The sequence below is a fragment of the Dendropsophus ebraccatus genome, chromosome 3 (genome assembly GCF_027789765.1).
Source record: "Dendropsophus ebraccatus isolate aDenEbr1 chromosome 3, aDenEbr1.pat, whole genome shotgun sequence".
Taxonomy (NCBI): domain Eukaryota; kingdom Metazoa; phylum Chordata; class Amphibia; order Anura; family Hylidae; genus Dendropsophus; species Dendropsophus ebraccatus.
The window spans coordinates 189,367,073-189,385,721 of record NC_091456.1 but is presented as its reverse complement, the minus strand read 5'-3'; the positions used below and the strand labels follow the sequence as shown (position 1 = coordinate 189,385,721).

Sequence of the window (18,649 nt, the reverse complement as noted above, 5' to 3'; positions counted from 1 at the left end):
TAAGCCTATGCTCTGGGCATGCAGGATCCAACTAATAATGGGAAATATAATAACCACCTGGGTGGGATAGGTGGAGGGCATGACCAAGTAGTGGCAGTCGCTCCCCCCATCAGGAACAAAAAGACAGATTTGGTCAGCTCTCCAACACTGAAACCTCTCTCCACTGAATCCTCTTTTTTCTAAAGTGTTTTTGTACAAATTCTGACCTTTCCTGCTTCCTCATCTGTCTGTAATGCTTTATTATGTGACTAGTATATAATGTGCAGGAATGGTAGTGTAGCATGTGGTGTGATGTATAGTGTAGGGGACCTGTACTTTTCCTTCATCTACTGGGGGCTTATCGTGGAAAAAGCTAGTATAAAAAGTAACTTAATGCAGCAAAGTCATTACAAACACTCAGATATTACAACCATGGAAAGGCTTCACTTCACTAAAAGAACAAGTAGACAGAGCTGCCGCTTGGCACCCAGGACACATGCAAGGAAGATGAAGGACAGATAACACAAATATCAGATATATTTATTACACATTACAATAAGTTATTTTCTTACCTGACTCATGGAGAGGAAGCCGCCTACTGTTTCTATGAAAGATTTGGAAGAATGGTTTCCCTTCATCCAATTTCCATCTCAACCCCCCCGGCACTGATGGATATTGGATGATGTCCGTCCGATGATCTGGATGCTCCTCACCCTCGGAATTGTCAGGGGTCAAATAGTAATATTCTGTAATAGGATTTCAGATGAAGGAAACACTGGTGGGAGGGACAAAAAGTGACTAAAGCTTCTCAGATGAATGTTGGCTTCAGAGCCGTCCGTTGGTTCTGAGAAATTCTCTTTCCAGCGTTCCCCCAAAAACATCAGCACTGCAGTACATTTACTCCTCCTATTAGAGTCTATGGCTAAGAGACCGCTGAACATTGTATGTACCTCAGGTGACAGTCTCCTCCATTGTGACGGTGGGTCCATCCTTCCAAAATTGTTCTGCCACTCAACAAAATTACAATATTCCTGGTCGGTGGGATCTGCTGACTTCCATGGAGAGGTCCCTGTCAGCAAGACGTAAAGGACAATACCAAAGGACCAGACGTCCAGAGAGGGGTCGATAACTAATGGCTTCTGCTCAGTAAGTTGCCTGATCTCTGGCGCCATGTATGATTTAGTGCCCGACCTTCTGATGGTCATTGATCCCTTGACCTGTGAAAGTCCAAAGTCAGAAATTTTGATGAGGTGGCAGTCCTCATAGAACACCAGGATGTTTTCTGGCTTAATGTCCAAATGTACAAGTCCTTTACTCTCCATGAAGTCCAGGGCACTGGAGATCTGGAAAGCGCAATTCTTTACAACGTCTTCTGGGAGTCCTTCCTGAAATAGATAAATAAATTACATTAACACAATGGAAATATGACTACAGGAAGAGAGGACATAGGGAATGTAGGGCCCAAGGTAATTCAGGTATTTCTACTTACATTGGGTGGAATCAGGGAGCGGAGATTTCCATATGTTGCCAGCTCCTGGGTGTAGCCAAAGAAGTCGTCGGTCCTGAAAGCGATGCCATATATTCTGATGATATTGGGATGGGATGAGAGGAAGAAGGCGATGCTGATCTCCTTAAGGAAGGAGGATTCAGTGGTCTTCTTCCTATGCAAGAGCTTCATGGCCATTGGTTGAGCTGTTAATGAAAACACAATGAGTTGTCCATACATCACATATACTGCTATATAGTATTGTCTCATCAGATTTATGAAAGTTGTAAAACTATTCTGTGGACCTTTCTGGTCTCTTTTTGACTTTCTCTTCCCCACTGATTCCATAAGTATCGTGAAACAAAGACATTATCTTACTGAGAACCATTTTGAAAACTTGTGCACAATCCTAATCCCATATATCCTGGTTAATACATCCACTATCCCTGAATCTCCCCTATTGTATGTAAACCATGGAAATTGTGTCCTGCGATGACCATCAGATTATTCCATAGCTATAATGATGGATCATTGACCACACTTACCTGTTTCCTTCTGTATGACCATGAGTACAGACCCAAAGCCGCCATGTCCAAGCTCCTGGACAAGATGGTAGGTGTTTTCTACATCCATTTCCTGCAGACGCTGGGAGGCCACGGAGATGAGCTCATCCAGGATGTCCTGAACATTTTGCCTGCTGAAAGCCATTGAGTCCTGTAAACGTAGACAAGATATGTAATGATCAATATTATATTTTCCCATTACCAGATTTACCCGACCTACAAAAACTAAAGCCACACTTATACATGACATCTATAAGAATTCTCTATCTTTATATATACCAATGTACAGCCTTTATATGCAACAAAAATAGAAATGGAGGCTATTATATCCATCTACATGATCTTGGTAACCCAAATATCTGTACAGACTAGGCGTAATATCATTGGTTTGGCCTCATGCTTTATCCAGGCATAGTCTACTCAATGTGAAGTATACCTTATACCATCAAACTACCAATAGACATTGTCCATACTAACTTTACATGACTTAAAAAGGAAATGAACTCTAATAACTCTACAGAACTCAAATTCCATATAGAAAATCAATAATATACATGTATACATTCTGGAATATTCAGTTCTAAAATTTCTAATTTATAGAATAAAACAAAAGTAAGTGGAATATAATATCTATGGATATGGCAAATGACGGAAATAAGTTTCCTAGTAAATAACAGAAGACAGTAGATTAGAAATTACCTTGGAGAATTTGATGGAGTCAGAAACGAAATAATCTTTCACCAAAAGCGAAGTATCAGGGAGGTAGAAGTCGTCTCTGGAAGCAGAGGAGGTGACTGATCAGAGGAGGTGGGAACAGGTTTATATGGAGGAAGGAGATGAAGAACAAGGGGCAATGAGCTCCCTGATTGGCTGTGAAACAATGGATAAGTATATGTATTGAGGGAATTTACATTTCAATAGTGTTCTACAGACTGAACTCCAAGGAGATGTAAAGTGTCAAGACTGAAACCTGGACAAACTTTCCTTCTATATAAATAGAAGGCTTATGTTGAGAATTTAAATTTTATTTCATATTTTTGTTTTATTATAGAAGTATGAGAAGTTGTAATGTTTCTGAAAGTTAATGATATATATTTTTTATTTTAGTTTTTTTTTATTTTAATTTTATTTTATGGCCTAAAAATATCACTTTCATTAGTCTAATAAGCAATATCGTACAATCTCCTGGGATGGCCATGGGGGCGGCATTCACCCCAAGTTATAATACAACTCAATATTCCTAGGTATTTTATGTATATATATTAATGTTTGATAAGGCTAGATGATGTGATTTGTACCTGCTTACACTATTCCTTTAGGACTACACCTATATATATACAGGTACCAATACATAAAAAAGCTTTTTCCAATACTAAATGAAGTTAAAAAGTATGACCACAATAAAATAAAAGTATAAAACCGGTGTCTGTAATGAAATATATTAACCACAATGTTTTTTTCTATATGGGAATATATACATATATAAGGTGCTTTAAGTCTCGCAATGTTCTAATACTGCCTCAGTTCCAATAAACACATAGGCTGCAAAGACCAAATGGCCATTATAACATTCTAGAACATATTGCATTGCTTGTGCGGTGTCTGACATTATGGGTAGGTGCAATATGTTCTAGAATGTTATAATGGCCATTTGGTCTTTGCAGCCTATGTGTTTATTGGAACTGAGGCAGTATTAGAACATTGCGAGACTTAAAGCACCTTATATATGTATATATTCCCATATAGAAAAAAACGTTGTGGTTAATATATTTCATTACAGACACCTGTTTTATACTTTATTTTATTGTGGTCATACTTTTTAACTTCATTTAGTATTGGAAAAAGCTTTTTTATGTATTGGTACCTATTATATATAATAAAAATCATTTGTATTTTCATGAACTAAGCCCATTTTTTCTGTTTATTGTATCCAATCTTTGTGTGGGTAGTTTCAAATGATAGTGTTATCTGGTGGTGTAGGTTGATACTACAACCCATATATTTAGATCATTTTATTTCACGTCTATCACAAACCGGTGTATTTAACCTATATATACAGGCCTCTGAATTAGAAGATGATCAGAGTGTGACAGAAAGATGATCTGGAAGGAAGGAATGTGAACTGTCGCTCACAATATTTTCCAGGAACTCTGACGTATATGTTAAGTTTGCAATACTTGAATACACTGCGCATGAGTAATACCGCCCCATATCTTGTATATATAAAAGCTAACACAAAACAATAATGGGGGCGCTTCCCCAACTTATTTTACTGATGCGTATATAGAGACAAGATGGTGTATTATCTATATTATAGGATAAATAGATTTAAATTTTCTGGCTTTTTATAGTAAAAGTAAGCTTAGTTATTAAACTTTTACATATAATATTTGGATAATATGAAGAATTTTTACTATTCAGAGTCTATTCACACACTGCAGATTTGTTCATAATTCCATAGACCTGAATCAGGGTCACAGATATCCATGTACAGATATAGAACAGGTTTTTGGCCATTACATTTCTACAGCAAATCAGACATGTGAGATTAGATCACTTTATATTCAATGAATTTCTCCCTCCATTAGCAGCACAATGGCGGCTCCTCCGGGGTGGGGTGGGGTGTGATCAGTATCTGGGACAGCAGGAAGTTTCTCTCCTTTATTCCATCTCCGTAACATGATAACACCCCGATCCTGCTTCTATTGTCTGTCAAATTAACATTGGTTGTTAGGCTGCGGCTACAAGCTATAGAGATGTAACATGCAGTTATTATGAGGGGTGTGAGCTGTTTACATGCAGTGTTTCTCTTCATTGTCTCTGAATGATTCCCTCATAACACAGATGTTGGTCTGGTGATGGGCGGCCTCATTGCTATACCGATGTCTCTAGATTTAAATGGTCAATTAATGTTGCTATTTCTGCAGATTTTATATTCCTGTTAATCTGTGCATTTTTTGTATGTAAAACTAAACTTTTTTGAGAAAATTTGAACAATGTATGGGATGGTCATGGGGGCAACATTCACCCCAACTTATAACAACATAACATAATATGCCTTGGTATATTTGTATATTCTTAAATCTTGTTTTAGGTAGTTATTATATTCTATTATAGTATAATTGTACATAGTCATAGTTTTTCTTGTCTTTTAGTAGAAGGGAACTTTAAGGTAATAGAGATGAGCTGAAGCGCTCACCGAAGTGAAGTGAATCGCTTCATTTGATCTGTGCTCTGCTGATCACGCCGCCAGGCTTCCCACACTGAATTCAATCCTGGGAAACTTCCCCCAGTTTCCCAGGAATGGATCCAGCATTTCCCTGCCACCCGGAGTGGTGCGGCAGGGAGCGGAGCAGTGCGGGTAGCCCGGTGGCGTGATGAGCGAAACACTGATCCAGCGAAGCGCTTCACTTCGCTTAGATGAACGCTTCGCTCATCTCTAGTAATAAACTATTTCTTATATGTAAATTAAATATTATGGAGAATATTATAAATTATTCTCAGATTCCTACATATATTATACATTATGGGGCACATGGATTGTTGGGTTTGTGCATTGGGTTTGTGCATTTATTTTGGCTAATACAGAGCTTTTGTACATGGTATAAAAATTTGCGCTTGATTCATAAAAGCGTTTGCCCCGATTTCACAGCTTTTTATTATTATTTTTTTTTTTTTTAAGCTCAGAGGAGTAAGGGATTAATATTATCTACATATTGTGCAGCAGTACTCCACTCTTACCCTAGCATAGTTATTTCCCCAAGCTGTGTTAGCCAAATAATTGTGCAATAACCAACATATTGTACAGTCTCCTGGGATGGCCATGGGGGCTACATTCACCCCAAGTTATAACACAACCCATTATGCCTAGGTAATATTATATATATAATCTCCATTAATGTGTTACATGCAGACAGGACATGGCTATAACATTTCTACAGCAAATCAGACATGTGAGATTGTTACTTTACAATCAATGAATTCATGCACAATGGCGGCTCCTCCAGGGTGGGGTGTTATCAGTATCTGGGGCAGCAGGAAGTTTCCCTCTTTTATTCAATCTCATTAACATGATAACACCCCGATCCTGCTTCTATTGTCTGACAAATTACAATTGGGTGTTAGGCTGCGGCTACAAGCTATAGAGATGTAACATGCGGTTATTAAGAGGAGTCTGAACAGTTGTTTACATGCAGCGTTTTTCTTCATTGTCTCTGAATGATTCCCTCATAACACAGATGTTGGTCTGGTGATGGGCGGCCTCATTGCTATACCGATGTCTCTAGATTTAGTATACATTATGGGACAGATGCATCATTGGGTTAACGCTATTATATAAGCTAATACTGAGTTTTTGCACATGGTATAAAAACTTGTTTCATAAAAGCATTCGCTTGTATATATGAGAACATGTATGTTTTTGTTATGTTATTCATTTTTTGGTCATTATAGGGCTTTCAGTATATCATGGAGTGAGTTTTCATGGTGCAAATCATGAACTATTTCATAACATATTCAGCTCTGCTACATGTAAAGTATAAATCTGAGCCTTTATATACCTGTATACATAGTGAGTGATATACATGGAGGCCTCTCTGTAGTGCCGGGCTGAGGAGTCAGTATAGAAGTGAGGGTTCCTTCCAGAGACTATAGAAGCAGGATCGGGGGTTATCATGGTAATGAGATGGAATAAAGGAGGGAAACTCCCTGCCTCCCCCAATACTGATCCCACCCCACCCCGGAGGAGCCGCCATTGTGCTGCTAATGGGGCGATGTCTGCAGAAGGAAAGGCTGTAGGGTTTTCCTTATTACATTATTAGTTTTATATGGTGTCACAAGGTACAAAACAAACCTCAACTGATACACCCCTAAAGTATAAAGTTGCATTATTAGAAATAGAAGGATGAGACATAATCTGTATATAACATTACTGTGAGGACATTGTACTATATACAGGATACAGCAGGTCAATTAATCATTAGGTATCTTCTAGTGCTATAGAGCCCATACACATTATACTAAGGTCAGACGGTGGTGGTGGTGGGATCGGATGGTATAGGGGTATGAGGGTCTTCTGTGTGACCAGGGCAGGAGGGAGAACTGTCAGCAGAATAAATGTCTGGTCTATAGTTATTGCAGGTGTATGGCCACCTATACAGACTACTCAGTGTATGTGGTAAAGCTACAAATCTAGGGCATCATATCTTTCATGATGTCATTAATCCCTTCAATAAACTCCAAAAATTAGGAAAAAAATAAACAGATTTAATCCAGAAACCTCTAAACTTAATTTCACAGATCACATTGTGACTGAAATGTGATGAATTAGAGGGAGATTGATAATGTAATGGGAAGTGCAGACTGTCCCTAACTTACTGACTGTAATGGTCATAGGGATATATTCTTACCGTGATATATTCTTCTTCTAGGAGCCTCATTCAGATCTACAAGATGGTCAAAAAGTTTTTACAGAAAATCAGCAGTGTGTGAATATTCTCTGGTTAATTACAGATATTGTCAAATATTCTACTACAAATAGAAAACTTTTATATTAATACTATGTACAGTTATACTACAATATGGACCAGAACACATTATGTCGCTATATTTAACAATAATACCTAAGAATATTGGGTTGCGGCATAACTTGGGGTTAATGAGGCCCCCATTGCCATCCCACAAGATTGTATTATATATTGGTTATTAGACTTATGTTTTTTATTTTTATTTTATATCACTTTTATGTTTTTAAAAATAAGAGCCCAAGATAAATCCTCTTATACCTTTTTTTATATAGAGGAGGGTATATCTAGGGTTCAGCCCCTGCACTTTACATCTCCTTGGAGTTCAGTCTGTAGGACACTATTGAAATGTAAATTTCCTCAATACACATAGAACTTGCCTATTGTCTCTCAGCCAATCAGAGAGCTCATTGCCCTTTTGTTCTTCATCTCCCTCTCCCATATAAACCTGTCCCCACCTCCTCTGGTCAGTCACCTCCTCTGCTTCCAGAGACGACGACTACCTACCTGACACTATACTTTTGGCAAAGTATTTTTATTCCTTTCTCAACTACTCATCGATTTTCTCCAAGGTAAATCTTTTTCTCTTATTTACTATAAAAATTTGTTTTACTTTTCATCACCTGCCATATATAATTTTGTTTCTCCCATATTATATTGGGCTTATATTTTGCAATAGGCACAATTCACTTATAAGATACTTTATATTGTTTTATTCTTATTCATTTAATTATTGCTAGAGATGTCTTGTATATGTGGGCTTGGGTTTGTGTAGGTCAGGTACATCTGGTGAATGGAAAACATAATGATGATCATAACGTATTTTCTCTACCTTTGTACAGGACACAATGGCTTCCGGTAACATACAGTCCATCCTGGAGGGTCTGGTCTCCGTGGCCTCCAAGAACCTGCAGGACATAGATCTACAGAAGACCTATCAAATCATCCGGGAACTTGGACAGGGCGGCTATGGATATGTTTTGATGGTGAAGGAGAAGAAGACAGGTCAGTGTGGTCAATGATCCATCATTGTTTAGATATATTAATTATTCCTAAATATCCCCTATTGTATTTACCATGTATTGGATTAAGATTTTGCACAAATGGTACAAAGGGGTAAAATTTATCAAATGGTTCACAGGACATGATGCATTATTTAATGATATAGTGGAATCATTTGGGGAGGGCAGGTAAAAAAGAGACCTATATGTGACCTCTGTGGTGTATGTACAATTAATTGAAATCTTTTCATTAACAGGTCAAGAAATTGCCATGAAGCTCCTGCATAGAAAGAAGACCACTCGGTTCTCCTTCCTTAAGGAGGTTAGTACATCCTTCTTCCTGTCATCTCATCCCAATATTATTTGCATAAGTGGCGTCGGATTCAAGACCGGAGACTATTTTGGATACACCCAGGAGCTGGCGCCACAAGGAGATCTTTTTGAAATGATTCCACCTAATGTAAGTAGAAATCCCTGAATTACCTCAAGCCCTAAATTCCAAATTTCCTTCCTGACTGTAGTATTATTTCCATTGTGTTGACATCCTTTTTCTCAATTTGTTTAGGAAGGACTCCCAGAAGACATCACAAAGAGATGCGCGGTTCAGATCGCCAGTGCTCTGGACTTCATGGAGAGTAAGGAGCTGGTTCATCTAGACATAAAACCAGAGAACATCCTGGTGTTCCAAAAGGACTGCCACCTTATCAAAATTACAGACTTTGGGTTTTCACAGGTCAAGGGATTAACGACTATCAAAAGTTCAGGCACCACTTCATTTATGGCGCCAGAGATGACACAAGTTTCCGACCACAGTCCGTTAGTCATTGACTCCCCTCTGGACGTCTGGTCCTTTGGGGTTCTTCTATACAACTTGCTGACGGGGGACACTCCGTGGCAGTCAGCAGATCCCACTGATGAAGAATTCTGTAATTTTGTTGAGTGGCAGAAGAACAGTGGAAGAATGGACCCACCGTCTCCATGGAGGAGACTTTCACCTGGCGTACTGAGAATGTTTAGTGGTCTTTTAGCCATAGACTGTAAGAGAAGGAGCAAAAGCACTGAGGTGTTGGTGTTTCAGGATGAATGCTGGAAGGAGGATTTCTCAGAAATTGAAGGAGCACATTTAATGGACAACGATTCAGCTGAGGAATCTGGTCCAGCAGACGTCCATAACAGCAACGTCTCTACCACATCAGTCCTTGGTGTGGAGTCTTGGCATTTGACCTCTGGCAGTTGTCGTCATGGTGAGGAGCATCCAGACCATGGGACGGACATAACTCAATCTCCATTAATGTTCATAGATGACGAAGTATCGGTCTATCTCGGGGCAGAAGTGGAAATTGGATGAAGGGAAACCATTTTTCCGAGCATCTTTATGGAAACTGATGGCGGCTTCATCTCCATGAATCAGGTAAGTAAATATTTATTGGAATGAGTCTTAATGATAAAATTCTCCATCTATCTGATATTTGTTTTTACCATCTCCTTTGTTCCCTGTAAGTGTCCGGGGTTCCAGGAAGTAGTATTGTCTTGGCCAAGGGTATTTAGATACAGATCTTGGGCAACAAAGGGAAAGCCTTTACCTGGTATTAATATGGGGGAATATCTAACATACTTTGCTGCATAGTTTAAAGTTACTTTTTTAACCACCAAGATTTTTTTTGTGAAACTATACATCATCCTACATGCTGCACTAACATCCCAGCACACTATATACTAGTCACATAATACATTTCAGACAGGGATGGGGAAGACTAATGTGTCAGAATTTGTATAAAAGTTTAGGAAAAGTTAATAGTAATAGAGGATTCAGTGGAGAGAGGTTTCTGGATGATCCTGGATGGGAGGCGCACTGGTTATTTGTGGGATAGGAGGAGGTTTGGAACTATATTAAGGGGAGACGTGTGGTGTAGGGTCTGGATTGGGTTTTAGCCGCTTTATGATGGGTTTACTATTTTTCATACATTGGTATTAATGTATTACAACCTGATGATGAGTCAGATAAAATTGTCTCAGAATCTTCAATCTACTGAGGAAAATCATGGACTGGATCTGAATTATGTCAATTTTATTCCAAACCTGAAGGTTTTACTAATCAATAGATAAGTTCCTGTATATTTGTCATTGTAAAACCCCAGTGAGGGCGACTACTAACCCGAACTACAACAAGGTGTAGAAATGTAGAGTACCAGACGGGCGTCTCTTCCCCGGGTAGACCCCTAATATATAATGTACAATACACCATACACACAGCATTATCTGGTAATCAGCTACAGATAGAAAGGTCCTGAGGATTGGAGAACGGCCGATGTATCATCCACAGGAAAGGGAGTAGGGAGGAGGCAGTAACTACAGGGCAGTAGTGTCACATCTGTAGTAGTAATAATGGTTGTAGTTCTCCCCGGACACTGGCAGCTTGTTACTTGTCCTTCCTGTAATGTGTTATAGTTATGTATAGTTAGTATGGAATCCTCATTTCTTTGTCCTAATGAGATGTTTATATGGTCCCCATTACCTTGTATAGTTCTCCATTGATATTATGTAATGTATTGTGTATTTGCTTGATAATCTACACCTTTGTTTTTCAGCTGCTGCTTTGTTTGAATGTAATCTAAAGAGTCTATTATATCTATGGATATGCAACATCTGTATCTAGTTATGATGACCTATTTCTTCCATCAGGGCCGGATCAGTGGGGCTCTGGGGCGTTGTACCTCACTGATCAGTGACCAGTTAAACTGATCTGCTATCCACAGGATGCCTATTTAGGCTGAAAATACATTAAAGAAGGCAAATCTTGTATACTGACCAATAATACAATGGATAGAAATTACCATTACACCATGACCACCACTATTACCACCATACACCATACTCTAAAACCAATACCAACAGTACCAGATTACATAGGACAAATTTACCACCACATACTGACTACCACCACTGCTACTAAATAAAATCTACTGTACAAAGACCAATATCACCTCATACAGCCCCCATATAGAGGTAGATCCTGCTCTACACAGGTTCTGTACACCATGTAAGTATAGTGCAGTTACATCTCGTGACTCACAGGGGGCGTCTTCTCTAAGTGACTCACAGGGATGTTTTCTTTGAGTTACCCACAGAGGACATCTTCTCTGATCAGAGTCTCTTACTTTCTTTTCTTCTCCAGCCTGGCCTGGCTATCATGAGGATATCTCCCAGACATAAAGTTTAAGGCTCTTCACTCTTGCACCATCCTTATATCCTTAAAAACTTAACCTTTGTTTCTCTGTGTGCCCTCATATAGCTAGTGGTCAGGCCCCCATATTGTGTTAGGCCTCTATTGTATTTGTACTAGGCCTGCCCTCATACAGTATTTGGCCCCTCTTTTTAGCCCTCAAATAGTATTGGATCCCTCTGTGCAGCCCTTAGAGTTATGCACAGGGGTGTCTATTACTATATAATAGTAGCAGTGGCGGTCTTTGGCACCAAGCACACCAAGCGATCGCTTGGGGCCCCCAACATCCAGGGGGGCCCCCACACCCCGCTCTTGTGCTCAAGACCGCTGGACAGGGCCGCTGCCCCGCTTGCTGCTGCCATCTGAACTGTAACTATGAACACTCGTAATGAGCGCTCATAGTTACATGCAGCAGCACTGACAGGGCGGGAGACATTGGCCCCCTTCCTGTCAGTCCCTCCTGTGGCTGCAGGAAGGGTTTTCCCTGCGGTCACAAGTGGCAGCTCTGTCCTTGTGGTGCCGGTGCTCCAGTGACAAGGGGAGTGCGGTCTCTTGTGATTGCAGGGAAAACCCTTACTGCGGCCACAAGAGTGAAGAGAAGAGGAGACGCCCGGACCCAGGTGAGTATAAGTGTTTGTTTTATTGTGTTATATACTATATGGGAGGGGGAGCACACAGGGGTCTATATAAATGGGGGGAGCACACAGGGGGGCTATATAACAGGGGGAGCACACAGGGGGGCTATAGACTACTGGGGCTTCACAAAGGTCTACATACTATTGGGGGCAGCACACAGGGGGTCTATATACAACTTGGGGCAGCAGAATGGGGTCTATATACAACTTGGAGAGCACACAGGAGGTCTATATCCAAGTGGGGAGCACACAGGGGGGCTATATACTACTGGGGGAGCACACAGGGGTCTATATACTACTGGTGGGGCACACAGGGGTCTATATACTACTGGGGGAACATACAGGGGGTCTATATACTACTTGTGAGGCACACAGGTGGTCTATATATAACTGGGGGAGCACACAGGGGTCTGTATACTACTGGGGCAGCACACAAGGGGTCTATTTAATACTGGTGGGGCACACAGGGGGTCTATATACTACTGGGGGAACCACACAGGGGGTTTATATACTACTGAAGGAGCACACAGGGGTCTATATCCAAGTGGGGGAGCACACAGGAGGTCTGTATCCAAGTGGGGGAGCACACAGGGGGGGCTAAATACCCCTGAGGGAGCACACATGGGGTCTATATACTAGTGGGGGAGCACACAGGGGGTCTATATACAACTGGGGCAGCACACAGGAGGTCTATATACTTCTGGGGGAGCACACGGGGGGGGCTATATATAACTGGGGGAACACACAGGGGTCTATATACTACTGGGGGAAGCAAACAAGGGGTATATACTATTGGGGGCAGGACACAAGGGGTATATACTACTGGGGGCAACACACAGCGGTCTATTGTTTTGGAACGCGTGTCGAGGGGGGGGCCCCAGACATAACTTCGCTTGGGGCCCCAGAAATGCCAAGACCGCCCCTGAATAGTAGATACACCCTCTGTGGAGCTCCAATATAGTACTAGCCTCCATTGTGCAGTCACCTTCATAGTAGGTTGACTCCTTCATGCAGTCTCCATATAGTAAATGCCCCCTCTTTGTGCATTCCCTATAGTAGGTCACACCTGACTGGCTCCCGCTAATAAAGTAACTTCTGCTTATTAAAAGTATGACATATTAGTAGCTGGATTAAAATTACATGCCCCCACAGTCAGCACTCGGTAGCATCAAGAATGATCCATGTCAGGTACGGTCTAGTCACAAGTAGCTGCAGCTACTACCTAAGTAGGTCCATCAATATCTATCTAGAGACTGATAGTGCAGTGATATTAAACATATGCCGCATAGCTCCTCAACTAGTTTTACCAGTCATGGGTGTCATCAGGAGGAGGGCTTATTGTAGATGCTACAGTCCGAGTACTGACTGTGCTGGCGTGTAATTTAACCCCCTCCCCACCTTTGCACTTTCGTTTTCTCCTCAGTGTTTAAAGGGGTAGTGCGGCGGTAAAAAATTATTCAGACTAACACACATTACAAAGTTATACAACTGTAATGTATGTTATGTCTGTGAATGGCCCCCTTCCCCGTGTCCCACCACCCCCACCCGTATACCCGGAAGTGTGGTGCGCTATACTCACCTGTCACGTGCCGACACCAGTCTTCTATCTTCAGCGAGTGACTTCTTCTTCGGGCGGACGGCGAACAGCTCCGACTGTTCCGAATGCCGGCCGCCCTCTGCAGCGTCATCCGATGCTCAGCTGCGATTGGCTGAGCATAACTGTGCTCAGCCAATCGCGGCTGAGCAGCTGATGACGCGGCCGCGTCATCAGCCGCTCAGCCACGATTGGCTGAGCACAGTTATGCTCAGCCAATCGCAGCTGAGCATCGGATGACGCTGCAGAGGGGGGACAGGCGGCAGCGACTCGTCCGTCCGAAGATGACGTTTGGCACAAGATGGCGGACAGCCCTCGACACGGATCAGGTAATGTATAATGCACCACACTTCTGGGTACACGGGTGGGGGCCTTATTTTTTGCGACACCAATTGTAATTTGCAATGCACAAGCCTAAAGGACAGAAATGGCTGCACATCACACCTATGGTGCGATTTTACTTTTTCTCCTTTTTCTGAGTGCTAGAACTCCTCCTTGTAACACCCATGTGACCCTAATCCGTAGGATTGGCAAGTACCTCCTATTCTACCTGCAGGAGTATTGGTGAGTAGTAAGACCATGTTCACACTTGTGTTGCTTGGTGGCAGCTTTCTCCGCCGGCGGCACCTGCTGGGTTTGGGGGGCCCTTGGGGTTGGTCCTGTGACATTGGGGTTGCAGGGCCATTCTGTGGCCTCCCTACCCTGCTTATGCTCGCTTTGTGGGGTTAGCAGTGGCTGACTGACACAGTGTTGAGTTAGTTTAGGGACTGTGATCCAGGGGACCTGAGGTACATGAGGCAATATGGTTCGAAATTATATACCTACATCCTGGAGTTGGTTTTTAAATTTAGCCGAGAGGCATTAGTGTCAGCTATAGGTGTGAGGTGCAGCAGCTCTCCTCTCTCTCCATGTTGTAATTTGCAATGACAACTCAATTTTTTCCCAATTTCACAGCATATTTTATGGGAAAATGATTTGCGCAGTAAAAAAAAAAAAAAAAAAAAAATTCATTTTGGGGGATTTTATGTTTTCACCATTTGCCCTATGGTAAAACTGACATGTTATCTATGTTCCTCAGCTCGGTACGATTACAATGATCGGCAACCTATATAACTAATTTTATTTGATTACTGTTTTATTTACTGTCTATTATTTTTTTTTTTTTTTAAAGGTGTTAATTTTTTGAATGGGTTTAAGATGACTCGATTATCTTTATAATGCTTTTATTTTTATTTTTTTTGCACCATGATCTGTACTTTTTATTGGTACCTTGCTTGTGTATATGCCACTTTTTGATCACTTTTTATTACAATTTTTTTAAATTTTAAACCAAAAATTTTTGCACTTTGGCTTTCCTGCTTATGCTTTTTACCGTTTGTACTCGGACGATTCTGCATGCAGCGATACCAAACGTTGTTTGTTTTTGTTTATAAAATGAGAAAAGGGGGTGATTTAAACTTTTATTATGATGGGATTTTTTTGTTAATGAAAACACTTTTCTTTCACACACAAACTAGAAGTCTGCTTATAATTATAAATAAACTGATCTCTAATTGAGATCTATGCAGTAAATATGTACTGCATAGATTCATAAGACCATGAGATCAGTGCTCCATTACTGTGGGCTGCTGGAGCCCAGAGCAATGGCGTGCAGAGCTGGGATCGGCATCAAGCAATGCAAAGGCAAGGCCCAGGCAGAAGAACACCTCACCCCTCTGTGATTGCATTGCGTGCGCTGGGTGGGGTGGGGGGTTGAAATCTGTCCACTATACCCCTACTGATGGGCTGTGTAAAGCATTTAAATGCAGCTATCAGCTTTGACAGCTGCATCTTCTACAGTAGTGTGCCCCCTCTGTGCATCCTGTAATGTAGATGGCTCACCTTTGCTGTGCATCCCTTATAGTAAAGGGCACTCCTTTATGCAGTCCCCTATAGTAGGTGTAGTGTTAGAGTGAGACGGCACACTGCAGGGTGGAGGTGCTTGTGGTAGAACTATAAAGAAGTATCCTGCCACTCACCAAATTCTTGAATGCTTTTTTTTATTAAGGGTCACACCAAGCAGGTACAGAAGAGAACGCATTACCGAAACGTGTCCTTCTATATCTGCTTGATGTAAAACTTTCCCGGCACTCATAAATAAGCATTCAAGAATTTTGTTACTTTACACCCTACAGTTGGTGGTCCCCGCTTTAAGACTCCTTATAGTAACTATTGCCCCCACCCACCCTCAATGTGTAGTACTGTATAGCAGAGGGCAGTCCCCTATAGCAGATGAGCCCCCCCATGAGATCCTTTTATAGTAGATAATGCCCCCCCCCACACAGTCCGCTATGATAAGCTCCCCTATAGTAGATGCTGCCCTCCCCCATGTAGTCCTCTATAGCAGATAAGCCCCCAAGCAGTCCTATATAGTAAGTCCCCCTATGCACTGCCCCATAGTAGATAACCACCATGTAGCCCCTCATAGTAATTAACCACCCATGCAGTCCCCTATAGTAATTGACCCCTACTGGGAGCAAATATGATTTAAGCATAGACGCAAGGGACTGGGCCACGGAGGCTCCCGGCAGACAGGGGGCAGGGTGTGATGTCACAGGAGGCGTGGCTGGATCCCCCAATTCCCTGAGTGATTCACGATCTCTTGCACAATCAGTGAAGTTGCAGCAGCTGCTTCTGGCTGTTCAAAGTCTGCAGTGTCATTTCAGTACTGCCTTGTTTTCACAAAAATGATGCAGTAACAAAATTAAAGGATGCTAAACAGCCCAGAGGATCAGAGCCGGCACTGCCAATCCCACCTGGACAAAAAACGAGGCATAAACAGTATATCCAGTGTAAGATAATATCGGATAAACTCCTTATTGTGGGGCTCAACTTCAAAGATAAAAGATGCTCGATCATAATACATGCAAGGAGATGAAAAGATTTTTTCCTTAAATTTAGTGATGAGCGAGCATGCTCGTCTGAGCTTGGTACTCGAGTATTAGGGTACTAGATGGTACTCCTTACTCGGACGAGCATCTCGCGATACTCAGGGAAATGGCATCATCCTTTTCCTGTAAGTTTGGGCGCAATTTCCCAACCAATCAACATGCAGGAGACTGGTACATCCTGCAATCACGTGGGACCCATACATGTCGATAGCAGCGATTGGTAGGCCAGATCAGCTGACCGTGCCATATAAAAATCTGGGCCGGCTGTGCTCGCCTCGCATGCATGCTGGAAGAGAATAGGGACAGAGCTGCTGCTTGTCAGGGAGAGCGTTAGGGAGGGAATTAGCGTTCCTGTAGGCAGGGATACTATAGAAAGAACACAACAGCCCTTGTAAGGGCTTAAAATCTTTATTTTTTTTGGATTACTCAGGACTGCTGCCTGGGACTTGCAGTGCAGCTACCACGATTTTAGCAGCACACTGTGGTGATCGACTGCTGGCAGAAAGGGGACAGCAGGTGTTGCATGCAAACCCCAAAGAAGTCCTCAGTACTATTAAATTGTTTTGTGGCCGGTGCTGCTGCTGTTGTACATTGTATTGCTGTGATTTGTAGTACAGCTGTATAGAACCTCACTACTCATTGTCCTGTGTAACGGGTGGCATACACCATATACCACCACTTACACACAGACTATACGATAATCTCCAAAAACTAGTTTATTTCTTTATTTCTTAGTGCAGCCATATTAAAGATCACTGCTAATTGCCCTGTGTAAGAGGGTGGCATACGCCATATAGCAGCACTTACACACAGACTCTATATGACTACCTCCAAAAGTAGTCTGAGTAATATATTTTCTTGGTTTGCTGTAATCTGTACTGCAGCTATCTCAGTCTTGACTGTGCAGTGTCCATAAAATGGTCAACCCCAGGGGTAAGGGACGAGGGCGTGGGGTTCCAAGTGATGCAGTGGGCAGAGGCCGTGGTTATGGGCAGGGTGACACAGCAGCACCCGTTGAAGAGGGAGCAGTGACACACCACAGACATTCCCTCCCAAGCTGCTTCTCGCAAATTACGGGACCTCAGGGTACACCGCTTTTGAAACCACAGCAGTGTAAACATGTGGTCATGTGGATAGCGGATAATGTGTCCAGTAACTTATCCAGCACCCAGTCTTCCACGCAGTCCACCCCTGTTAGCCAAGGGAGTGGAACCCTTGCTCCAGCAGCTCAGCCTCCTTCCCCACAGCCTGGCACCTCCAGGGAAAGGAGGGATTCAGATCCACCACCATGCTCCCAGGAACTCTTTTCTGGACCCTTCCCTTAGTCTGAGCAACTGGAGCAGTCGATCTGTCCCGGTGCCCAAACTATGCAGCTCATGCAGTCAGTGAGTGATGAGAGTGGGGAGTTGCAAGCGGGCTTTGAAGAGTGATGATGATGATCGGTTGTCAGACAGTGAAGTTGTTGTCATGGATGGAACTCAAAGTGGGGAGCAGAGTGAGGAATTGGAGGAAGAGCTGATGGATGAACATAAGGTGACTGACCCGAGCTGGGTGGATAAGCTTAGTGAAGACATTGCTTCTGTGGCGGAGGCGAGTTCAGCCACAGGACTAGTTGGAAGAGGAAGAGGGGTGGGCAGAGGGAGAAGCAGGGGCAGAGCGAGTAGATCAGCAACTGTTTAACGGAGTCAAACTCCCGTGGCCAGGCCTAGATGTTCG

General features: G+C 42.3%; 2 protein-coding genes across 2 annotated transcripts; one reads left to right on the top strand and one right to left on the bottom strand.

The window, feature by feature from the left end:
- Positions 1 to 710: 710 nt before the first annotated feature.
- On the bottom strand, positions 711 to 7,466 carry LOC138786611 (serine/threonine-protein kinase SBK1-like). Its single transcript, XM_069963592.1, has 4 exons — positions 7,437 to 7,466; positions 2,011 to 2,179; positions 1,469 to 1,671; positions 711 to 1,364 (listed from the first exon to the last, which is right to left on the bottom strand). The coding sequence occupies exons 1-4, from the start codon at positions 7,464 to 7,466 to the stop codon at positions 711 to 713; spliced, it is 1,056 nt and encodes a 351-aa protein (XP_069819693.1).
- Positions 7,467 to 8,398: 932 nt separating this feature from the next.
- On the top strand, positions 8,399 to 9,899 carry LOC138786610 (serine/threonine-protein kinase SBK1-like). Its single transcript, XM_069963591.1, has 3 exons — positions 8,399 to 8,555; positions 8,809 to 9,011; positions 9,117 to 9,899. Exons 1-3 carry the CDS (start codon positions 8,399 to 8,401, stop codon positions 9,897 to 9,899), a joined length of 1,143 nt encoding a protein of 380 aa, XP_069819692.1.
- Positions 9,900 to 18,649: the final 8,750 nt, after the last annotated feature.